The sequence below is a fragment of the Monodelphis domestica genome, chromosome 4 (genome assembly GCF_027887165.1).
Source record: "Monodelphis domestica isolate mMonDom1 chromosome 4, mMonDom1.pri, whole genome shotgun sequence".
Taxonomy (NCBI): Eukaryota; Metazoa; Chordata; class Mammalia; order Didelphimorphia; family Didelphidae; genus Monodelphis; species Monodelphis domestica.
In genome coordinates, this window is record NC_077230.1 from 417,482,388 (window position 1) to 417,493,322 (window position 10,935).

At 49.9% G+C, this 10,935-nt stretch overlaps 2 protein-coding genes across 2 annotated transcripts in view; one reads left to right on the forward strand and one right to left on the reverse strand.

Annotated features, from left to right (window-relative positions):
* The window catches only part of LOC100014976 (histone-lysine N-methyltransferase PRDM7), a 38,496-nt gene extending 34,262 nt beyond the window's left edge, over nucleotides 1-4,234 (forward strand). The window contains exons 8-11 of the mRNA XM_056826210.1: nucleotides 140-411; nucleotides 791-858; nucleotides 1,285-1,478; nucleotides 2,923-4,234. Coding sequence (XP_056682188.1) covers nucleotides 140-411; nucleotides 791-858; nucleotides 1,285-1,478; nucleotides 2,923-2,987 — 599 coding nt within the window. The 3' untranslated portion in view covers nucleotides 2,988-4,234. The remainder of the gene's footprint in view (nucleotides 1-139; nucleotides 412-790; nucleotides 859-1,284; nucleotides 1,479-2,922) is intronic.
* A 231-nt stretch (nucleotides 4,235-4,465) lies between these two features.
* Nucleotides 4,466-10,153, reverse strand: PSMC4 (proteasome 26S subunit, ATPase 4). The gene is made up of 11 exons (XM_003341059.3): nucleotides 8,097-10,153; nucleotides 7,849-7,947; nucleotides 7,531-7,717; nucleotides 7,286-7,432; nucleotides 6,928-7,037; nucleotides 6,744-6,837; nucleotides 5,950-6,117; nucleotides 5,759-5,835; nucleotides 5,468-5,636; nucleotides 5,218-5,273; nucleotides 4,466-4,705 (listed from the first exon to the last, which is right to left on the reverse strand). The coding sequence occupies exons 1-11, from the start codon at nucleotides 8,130-8,132 to the stop codon at nucleotides 4,592-4,594; spliced, it is 1,257 nt and encodes a 418-aa protein (XP_003341107.1). The 5' UTR covers nucleotides 8,133-10,153; the 3' UTR covers nucleotides 4,466-4,591.
* Between the last annotated feature and the right edge of the window lie 782 nt (nucleotides 10,154-10,935).

A 10,935-nucleotide genomic window follows, 5' to 3' on the forward strand; every position in this document is an offset into this window, starting at 1 on the left:
TTCCCAGGGATCCTGAATTAGCCCCTTGGCAGATTTCTTAAGGTCAGGATAAACATTTTAGTAATGACACTCTCCCATATTTCACAGCCATACTTGTTCCCTCCATCTCATCCTAGTCTCCATTGTTTGCTTTCCTCAGACTGTGAGGAGTGTCAGATCTTCTTTCTGGACAGCTGTCCCCTTCATGGGCCCCCAACATTTGTCCAGGATAGTGCCATGGTCAAGGGACATCCTTATTGCTCAGCCATCACCTTACCACCTGGGCTAAGAATTGGGCTTTCAGGAATCCCTGGTGCAGGGCTTGGTGTATGGAATGAGGCCTCAACTCTGCCACTGGGTCTGCACTTCGGGCCCTATAAAGGGAAGATGACAGAGGATGATGAGGCTGCCAACAGTGGATACTCGTGGATGGTAAGACAGACTTCCACCCTTGTCCTTGGGCTTTCCTCCCCTCAGCCCTCGTCCCTCCCCGTGTCAGGGCTTACTCTACGAACGTAACTGACTGATAATGCCAAGTGTCGCTCGGTCCTGGGTTCTGGTTGGGAGAAGATACAGAGGAAGAGGACCAGGTCCCTGCCCTTAAGGGCTCCTGATCTGAGGAGGACACATGGCCGCCACCCACTGGCCATTCCTCCTCCTCCTCCATCCTGCTAGGATAAGGCATGATATCCGTGCAAATGGCCAGGCACTAGATCAGCACATTTAAGGTATCAAAGTGAACTGGGTCCATCAGAACTGAAGAGAATGCAGAGAAAAACACATTGATTTCATGTTATCCTCTAAATTCCAGATCACCAAGGGGAGAAACTGTTATGAGTATGTGGATGGGAAAGAGGAATCTTGCTCCAACTGGATGAGGTGAGAACAGCCCCAGAGGGGAGCTCACTCCCTGCCAGGCTGACCTCTCCCCCATCCGCTTCTCCAGCTTTTGTCACCTCGAGGCCTTTTCTTTACTTATCTTGGGTCTGGGAGAAAAGATCCTGTCCAGTCCAAAAGTACCGAGTGCTTACCCTGCTTCTGGCCCGGGTCTGCCGAGGCAGTCCCTTAAGGAGTAAGTTTCCGGTACCTCCATCCCCTCTGCCATTCGGAGCAGTTAATCACAGTAGAGTCTGTGATTGAGTAGACAGCACAGCTTGGCGGCACGCATGGGTGAGCAGCAGGCAGCCAAAGGCCGCTGGATCCAGACCCTGGTGGGGGGTATTGAACATCAGGATGAAGAATTAGGACTCTTCGTGAGGAGGGTCTTGTTTCAAGCCTGTCCCCGTCCCCACATGCCAACTTCAGGTATGTGAACTGTGCCCGAGATGAAGAGGAGCAGAACTTGGTGGCCTTCCAGTACCACAGACAGATCTTTTACCGAACCTGCCGTGTCATCAGGCCTGGCTGTGAGCTCCTTGTCTGGTACGGGGATGAGTACGGTCAAGAACTGGGCATCAAGTGGGGAAGCAAGTGGAAAAGGCCTCTGCCAGAACTGACAGGTGAGCACCCTGCCGGAGGAGCCAGAGAGAGCATTTTGGGATTCCTGCCCTTTAAGACCCAAGTCATCCAGACTGTCGATTAGCCCCAATTGGATGACAGTAGATGGGATTCTTGGTGGGGTGGAGCGGCGTCCTAGATCTGGCTTCCTCTCTGTGGGGAACTCCCCAAGGCCAAACCCCCTCAGTGCAGACCTGCAACTTGTCTCTCTCTTAGTTGCTCCGAAGACACTAAAAGGTCAAGTGATTTGCTTATGGTGTACCTATCAAGTCAGAGGCTGGACTTGAACTCATCTTCCTGACTCCAAGGACAGCTCTCTCTCCCTGCTGCTTCTCCTGTGGTTTTTATTGAGCTAAAATATTCTTTTTCCTCTGAATTTTCATGGTCTCCAGAGGCTCAGTAGTCTTTCCAACCAAATGCTCGACCATTCAAGGATTCCTTCTTCCTCCAGTCTAGAATTCCTTTTAATGTAAAGACAGGCATGTTTACAGCAGCCCCCCTTCCAGCTGCCCTTTGCATTAACTTCATTTCACGGAAAGGTCTTCCTTTTAAATTGGACTCAAAGGTAACCAAGCAGCTTTCCTTCAAGAGTTTTTATAATGCGGTCAGACTGCTTTTCTCCTAAGAGTGTTCTTCATCACCTATTATATACTGATTCCCTTTCAGGCTCTCAGGCCCAGCCTCTTCCCCGACCGCACTTTCCCATGCTTGGGAGTGTTCTCCTTTGTGCCCCTCCACCCCAAGAATCAGCCGATTCCAACATCATCTCATGCATTACTTGTTGCATGATGCCGTGCCCAATCCCCCAGTTCCTTTCACCCGTTATCTCCCAGAAGTCTAAGTTTCTTAGTAGATAGTGCACTTCCAGGTGTTTCCAGCACCTGGAATGCCTGGCACGCCGAAGGCACTTGAAAATGTTTGCTGATTCACTCTTACTTGTGCACGTTAGAGATTATGGCCCTGTGCTTATCAGCATGCACCTACACATCTCAAAACCCCAATCCACCCATTTCTCTGCACAGGCACACAGACATGTGCATTGCTGTCTATCACAGACATGTTGCCTGTGTGGGCCCTGCACAGCTTGATACTTTCTGCAGAGCTAACTAACTGCTGAAAGCCTTTCCTCAATCAAAGCCGTGGCCACGTAGTTTGGGACACAGATGGGTCACCTCACTGTGACTTTGGTAGGCAGGTGTCACTCTGCAGTCCGTCTGGGCATGAGCCTATCAGAACTTAGCTTGCTTGGTTCTCTGAAGGCCTGAAGCCTTTCCGGTTTGGTAGCACCAGCCAAAGCTTGTGCACTGCTGCCGTGATCTTTGAGAAGCAAGGAAGACCTCCATGTCATGAGGCAGGCATCAGACTAAATGCTAGCATAAGAATCATAGCAGTAACTTGGAATAGGACGTTACAAAGTTTGTAATTGTTGCTATCCTATTTTTACAGATGGGGAAACCGAGGCTCAGGGAGGCAAAAGCCAGAGAGCCAAGACTCAGATGCAAGTCTTTTGATTCTGAGGACTTCCAAGTGCTTTTTGCTGTAGCACTTTGGTTCAGACAGCTCCTATTAAACATCACATGGAATTCTACTGCAATTAGCACTGCTTTAATGCTGTCTGAATTTGTGTTCCAGCACCTTCTTGTAGTGTCCCATTCATTGTCCAGTAGGGGTCACAGACACCACTGAAAAAATCACACCTAATGGGTGCCTTTGAATGAAGGGTTTGATAGACTAGGCAGGTGTGCAGAATGGCTGGATCCCACAGAAAATGCTCCAGCTTCATCTTCACCCTTTCCAGAAAATAAATGTCATCTTTATGCAGACCAAGTCGCATTATGCTGGCTAGGAAGGCAAGAGTTCAAGTGAATGGAAACGATTGACTCGGGGATGTCTATCAAGACTTTTGCCATAGGTACATGAGGATAGAAGGGAAGGACAGGAGGATTGGGCAGGGGGAAGGGGGAACAAGAAGCTCTGCAAACTGTGTTGTCATGGGGCGAGAAGAGGCTCTGGCTCAAATTTCCTTACTTTAGGAGGGAAGCCAGGAATCTCTCTTTGCCCTTCCACCCTCTGGGCTTCTCCACTCATACCTTCCTCAATCAACACACGCTGCTCAAAACAGCCCCCTTAAGTGTTCTTGGATTCAGGGACAGGAAAATTATGAGCTGGGAGATCTACAGCCGGACCAGCTACCTCCAACCGGTTCCAACTGTTAAGTGACAAGCCAGAAACTTCACCAAAAGAGCACCCTAGCTCTTTATGGGGGAAGACCAAACAGGTGGATCGGAGGGAAAAATTCAGCCTGCCTCAGAGCCAGCAAGTGAGGGGGAAAGAAAGCAGCTCTGGAGAGGATCTCAGCAGGATCCAGGGGAAGAGCACTAGACAAACCACAATGGCATTCCAGGAGAGGAATAGAAAAGAATGTGAGTGAGGATTTACCCACCAAACGAACCTCGTAACACACAGGTGGACACACTCAGGAGAGAGGCCTTATGTGTGTGTGAGTGAGGATTTACCCAGAAGTTAGGCTTCAGCCCATACACATGGACCCTTTAAAGCAGATCTTACACCTGGCAAGGATTGTAGACAAGTTCACTAACTTGTCAAATCTGTTCAAATATAAGTATATGCTGTCAGTAAACATAACCCGGAGACCACGGGACACAGAGAGGGAAAAAATGGGCTACTTTCTTCTCTGGCCACTCTGAGATGGTGTCCAGAAAGCCAGCTTGACCACCAGCCAATCACCATTCTGAGTACCAGGTAGAGAATAACTGAATAGGTATTGGCCTGAGGTTTAGTTTGAAGAGATTATTTTTCCTTGGCTTTCTCTCTGTTTTACTCCAATAAACATTTTAAGTCTTTATGCCTTATCACTAATAAAGTGATAAGAAAGGGGTGGGGGGTGGGAGAGGAGACAGGAGCAAAGGAAAGGCTTATAGAGATTCTCAGCCTGGGCTTAATACCTCAGTGGGACTTGGCCCAAGTGTGGATTCAATCTCATAAATTTATTGAAGAAAACAATCCCATACATGGAGAAAAGAGACTCGCCCCAAGGAACTTAGGGAAACCTGGGGAGGGTGACATGGAAGAAGCCCCTGGAGTTTATCAGGAATCACTTGTAGAACTCATGTTCCTGTTCGTCCTTCTTAATGACTGTTTTGTATGCCTTCTCAAAATCTTTGGCCAGGACGATGTATCGATTCTCACGAACAGCTAACATTCCACCCTGGAAGAACAGGGAACCTGGAGTTAATACATGAGTTCCCCTCAAACCACATCCACATCTCACATGTGTATTTGTAGGGGAAAGCTGAGAATGCCTTCTCTTTCTCTTCATCTTCAGACCTGGGGAGGCTTCAGCTAGGGGGCATCACAGTGCTAAGCCTGGAGTCAGGAAAAGGAGTTCAAATATAACCTCACACACTTACCTAACTCTATAACCCTGGGCAAGTCACTAAATCAGTTTGCCTCACGTTTCCTCAATTGCAACAATGTGGATAACAGCACCTACCTTGACAGGTTGTCGCAAGGATTAGAGATGATCTGCCAAGTGCTTGTCATAGAGCTGGCACTATATAAACACTTCTTCTCTTCCCATCCTGTCCCATCTTTGTATCTAACCCAGTACAAAGTATAGTGACTGACAAATGATTTTTGAATGAGGGAAAAACTGGGGGCAGCTCATTACACTTCTGTTGAGGCAGAATAAGGGCTCTGATGGGGGGAAATGTCACTTACCTCCTGACAGATGGAATTAATATCAGCTCCAGAAATCTTATCTGGACGGGCAACATCTGAGGGAAGATGAGTCAAGGAAATAGTTTTTTGAAGAACACAGGAGGTAGGCCATTGGCACTACCCTTTGTCTCCATTTTCTCCATGTAGAATCTAGGGCATGATGGTAAAAACTAGATGACTTTTTACCATGGGTAGCTATGAAGATAAAGGGAAAAATTTCCTCCTCATATCTATATTTAGAAGAGGATACAATCTTCCAGATCAACCTCCTCAGAGAGGTTCATCTTGCTGGTAATGGTAGAAAAAATTAATCTCTTCTGTCGACGGTCAGGCAACGGAAACTCAATCTTACGGTCAAGCCGGCCAGGCCGGAGTAAGGCAGGATCCAGAGTGTCTGCCCGGTTTGTGGCCATGATCACCTGCAAGTAGGGAAGAGATTTTGACCTCTATCTTCCAAACCCTTCCCTTCCCAAAATTTCCATGGCTCCCCAACAACCAGCTTGGCCCTGCTCCCTTCTTGTTTCCCACCCAATCCTCCAACCTTGACATTGACATTCTGGTCAAATCCATCCATCTGATTCAAAAGCTCAAGCAGGATCCTTTGAACCTCTCGGTCAGCTGGAAAAAAAGGCCCCACGGTTGGTCATCCCCAGCCTGGAATTTGGGTCTCTGCCCCTAGCTCAGGTTCAGGACCCATCCTCCCTCCCAATCCCCTGCAATAGGTTTACTCACCTCCAGTTTGGGCATCAAATCGCTTGGTGGCAATGGCATCAATCTCATCAATGAAAATGATGGCAGGTGCATTCTCTTTGGCCAAGCGGAAAACATCCCGGACCATTCGAGGCCCCTCACCTAGATACTTCTGCACAAATTCGGAACCCACGACCCTGATAAATGCAGCTGTGGGTAGGAGGAGGTGCAATCATACCTTTTCCTCCAGAAACCTGGAATTCCCATCCTCCCCTAGGCATTGTGCTGAGCACTTTACAAAACGTTATCTGAATTTCATAGCAACTGGGGGTGAAGGTGTAGTGGCTACTATTATGCCCATTTTACAGTTTAGAAAACAGAGGTAGAGTGGTTAAATGATTTACCCAGAGACACAGCTAGTAAATATCTAGGACTAGATTTGAACTCAGGTCTTCCTGACTCCAGGCCTGGTGTTCTACATACTACACTACCCCAGTGCCTTATAAAAATTGGAGTAGGAAAGGAAAACCCATTGGCCATAAAATTTATAGTACCGTTATATAAGAACAGAACATGTTTCAAGTCTCTAAATGCCTCACATCCAGAACTTCTGAGTCAGAATCTGGCTGGAGGAAGAAGAGAGAAAGGCTAGAAAGTAGAGAGGAATTGGAAACTTTAAAACTCCTTTACGGTAAGAACAGATTTTCCTCTCTTTTGTACCAGACCCCTTCCCACAGGTACCTGAATAAATGCTTGTTGTCTAAATGAAGAGATAGTAAGTCAAAGGGATGAAATCAGGTATGGGAATTAACTCTTTGAAGGTGAGCAGTTCTGACCTGTTGTATGATGGGCCACAGCCTTTGCCAACATAGTCTTTCCACAGCCTGGGGGCCCATACATGAGGACCCCTCGGGGCGGGTCAATTCCAATCTGAAACCCCAAGGAAGAACCAGTTATTGAGTCCATGCCAAGGTTGCCAGTGTTCCACCCCGACACACCCCAATTTCTGTCCATTCTCACCTGTTTATACAGTTCAAAGTGAGTCAGTGGGAGTTCCACAGCCTCCCTCACCTCCTGCTTCTGAATGTCCATGCCTCCAATATCAGCATACATGACATCAGGCTTCTGGTCTGGAGGGACACATGACCCTAACACTTGGCATTTGTTCCCTCCAGATCTTTCGCAGTACAAGGGAAAGAGAACTGACTCAAGTGGGTTCAAATCTCAGTGCTTCCCTGGGTAACCTGGCCCAGTTATTTAAACCTTCCCCAAATAGGATGCACTAAAGGGCCTCTCGGGTCTCTATCAAGCTCCCCCTCAAAGGCAGCAGGCTTGGTCAGAGACCCTCAAGGGGGAGGGGGGAGGCTTCTCTCCTCACCTGAAGTCAGCATCATGATGCTGCTATCAGCTTCTGGCGGTAGGACATCCACCAGGGCATTGCTGTGCTTGTGGAGGGCCACTGAGGCATTGGGCTTCAATAGCTCTCTGTCGATGGTGCTGAGAATCCGGACATAGTAATTAGATCCTAGAAAGAAAGGCAAAGAGGCAGGAGGGAGGGCAAATGAGACCCTCCTGGAAGGGCTGCCCATCCACCCTGGGCATATCCAAGGGGCCCCAATTTACCGGTGGTGGAGCCCACAATGGCTGTGTTCTGGTCCACGGCCTCCAGGAACTGCCCGATGACCAGGGGGATGCTCTGGATACGTTTCACCTCCTCCTGGGCGTGCAGGAATTCCTTCTTCAGGTTCTTCTGCTCGTCCTTGATGTATTCCTCCTGCACCTCCAGGAACTCCAGCTCCTGTTGCAGTTTCTGCAGGGGCGACCAAGGCGGCGGCAGCGCCCTGAGCGCCCAATCTGGGGCAGGAGAACGCGCGACCCGGGGATGGCTGGCCCCGAGGGCCCCCCCGCCCCCCAAGGGGTAGCCAAGGGCCCCGGGCTCACCTTGTAGCGGCTGTACAGATCCTCCAGGTCCTCGGGCTCGGGCCCCAGAAAAGACAGGCCGGTCTGGGGCCGGGAGATGTTCAGAGCCGGCAGCTCATCCTGGAGGCCGAGGGAGAGGAGTGAGAGTGGTCACCTGGGGCCCCGGACCTGCTCCTTCATGCCCCGGCGTCCCCAGCCCGGCCACGGCCTCCCGCCCCAGTTCCCCGCCCGTTTTCCCCAGATGGGGACGCCGACCATTCCCTCCAGACCTGCGCCTTCTCCACTAGAATGCCAATCTCCTCCATGGCAGGCGGGCCGAACCTGGGCCTCCGCCGGAACTGCCCCAGTCATTGTTTCCGGCGCTACTCTGTCCCCGGAACTCCAGTCCCTCCGCACGCACGGGCCTCTGGGAAGTGTAGTCCGTAGACCCGATACGCCTCCGCTTCGGTACCCGTAGGTGCTACTGCTTCGTGGTCCTATCTCTCTCTGCTGCTTCCATCTCCTTCCGCCCCAGCCTTTCGTATTGGCTTCCGGGAAGTAGAATCTGAACCCTTGACCTCCGGCCCCCATCTCGGTTCCTAACTTCCCCGCAGCTTACCTCTGCAGTCTCCAGTAGGTGAGAAGAAACCACGTAGAGGTTCCAGCCCTACCTCGAGAGAAAGATGCATGCTCCAGCTGGGACCTTTAATAGAGTGTCTCCCAGCGGCGGTGGGAGCGAAAACTTGGGCATTTTGGGACCGGGAGCCCCTCGGCAAGGCACTTAATCTTTCAGCCTCAGTTTCCTCCCTTATCACACGAGAATTAGTGCCGACAGTTATCCCTTGCCCCCGCCAACAAGCTCATCAGCTCTCACTGGGCATCTCTGCCGAGAACGGAAACAGCGAGGGCCTGGGTTCAAGTCATACTTCCGTCACGTACAAACTTTGACTTGGGATCCTGCCCCCCCCTCCTCTAGAATTGTGCGCAGCACCCCAAACAAGATCCTTGTGTCCGCGCGCTCCCGCCCCTCTACAGCTTTCACCACTTGTCCATTTCCTCTTCCCCTCGCAGCGTAACTCCCCCCCCCCTTTCCGGTACTGCTCCTTCCACCCTTCCCCGGCTCCGCTACCCTTTCCCTGCTCCTGACTGTGAGTCGTGGTGAATTTCTATCAGCCCTGGACCTAATGAATTACTGCTGTGTCCACACACCTAGCTCCTCCCCCCTCCTCCCACACTTCTCACCCTTCTTTATAGGAGACAAAGTGGGAGGAACATTTCTCATGGCTTGGTGTCCCTCTGCTCTGTGGACTGGTACCCAAACTTTGGAGGCAAGAGAAAATCAGATCCCACTTAAGTGAGAGAGCCTGAGTCTTCCTTCAGGCAAACAGGAGGGTGCCCAGTGTCAGGGGCACTTTGGGGGGAAATCATGGCATTTCTGCAAGCTGCAGCCCCAAGTCCCACTACTAGGAGAAAAAGGGGGGGGACAGAGACAATCAAAAATAGGAGATTTCTTTCATTTCCTAAAAAGAGAAAAAGGCGCTTTCAAGGGTCCCTCCTGTCCAATCCCCACCTTGTAGTCGTTTTGGGGAAAGGGGGCAAAGACAGATTCTCTGGAGCGCCTCCAAAAAGGGGAGGTCGTAAGGCTGACATTGTCCGTGTGCTCCCAGTTGCTGCCACCAGGTGGTGCTCCAGCCCTTCTAAAGTAGGGAGACTTTCTGAGGGTAGACTTCAGCCTCCTAAATCGGGGCAAGTCCTTCCCCTAGGGCAAAGGTTCCCAACTTAACAACAACAACAAAAAAAAATGGAGGGGGGGGGGGGGGAGGGGAGGGGCCGGATAACTAATATATATATTATTATTAGCATATGCACGGAGGAAATGAGGTCGAAGTGCCCCATGGGTACACCGTCACATAAGTCAGCCCCCTGGTTCTGTTGCTTGTCAGCCAAGTCACTCATGTGAGTGGCAGAAGGTTCTCCCGGTCAGTCGCCCCCCTCCCCGGTTTCTTGCCTTGGATTTGACCGAAGAAAGGATTAAGGATTCGGAGGCACAGAGAGAAGTTGTTCCGGAAATGGGCTCTGCTAAGAACAAAGAGAAACCCTCCTCCCAAGGCTACAATTTTGTAACTTGATTCCCTGGAAGTCCACAGTTTTCCAGCTTCTCATTCTTGTCTGGTGGGAATTCCAGGTCTGAGGAATGGGTACAAGAATTCTGAAGAAGCCATTTACCAAAGTGGTTCCTGTTCCACCACCTGCTCCTACCACTCCCTCATTCCATTCTCACCGAGAGTCCAATATCCTTATTGACTTTAAGCCGCTATTAAAAACAAACAAAAATAAACGTTATCTTGGCTTAGAATCAGTACTGTGCATGGTTACCAGGCAGAAGAGCTGTAAGGGCTAGGTTAGGCCATGGGGGTTAAGTGACTTGTCCAGGGTCACACAGCTGGGACGTGTCTGAGGCCACATTTGAACCCAGGACCTCCTGCCTCCAGGCCTCACTCTCCATCACCTGAGCCAACTAGTTGCCCTCAACTTTAAGCCACTATTAGAGATTACACACTCCTTATAGTTCCCAATGCCTTTAATGAAATTAACAGGTGGCTACCCTGCTTTTGCTAAAATAATAGTTGGATAGCATTTATACAGGGAATCTCAAAAAGTCTTAGTACATTTTAATAGTAAGTTTTAAGGCTGCAAAGTACTTCCCCAGTTGTTAAGTGTCTACGGCTGGATTTGAACTCAGATCTTCACTCTAGGTCTAGGCTCTCTAGCCATTGCTCCTCCTAACTGTAGTTCACTTTCACTGAAATGACAAGTGTATTTATCTTCCCTGGAGTAGCTAGGTAGCACAGTGGATAGAGAGCCAGGCCAGGAAATGGTAGGTCCTTGGTTCAAATTTGACCTCTTAAGTCACCAATTGTCTAACCCTTACCACTCTTCTGCCTTGGAATCAATATTTAGTATCTATTCTAAGACAGAATGTAAGGGGGGGGGGGAGAGGGGAGATAGCTCAGTGGATTGAGAGCCAGGGTTCAAATGTGACCTCAGACATTTCCTAGGTGTGTGACCCTGGGCAAGTCACTTGACTCCCCTTGCTCCTCTTCTGCCTTGGAATTTAGTACTGATTCT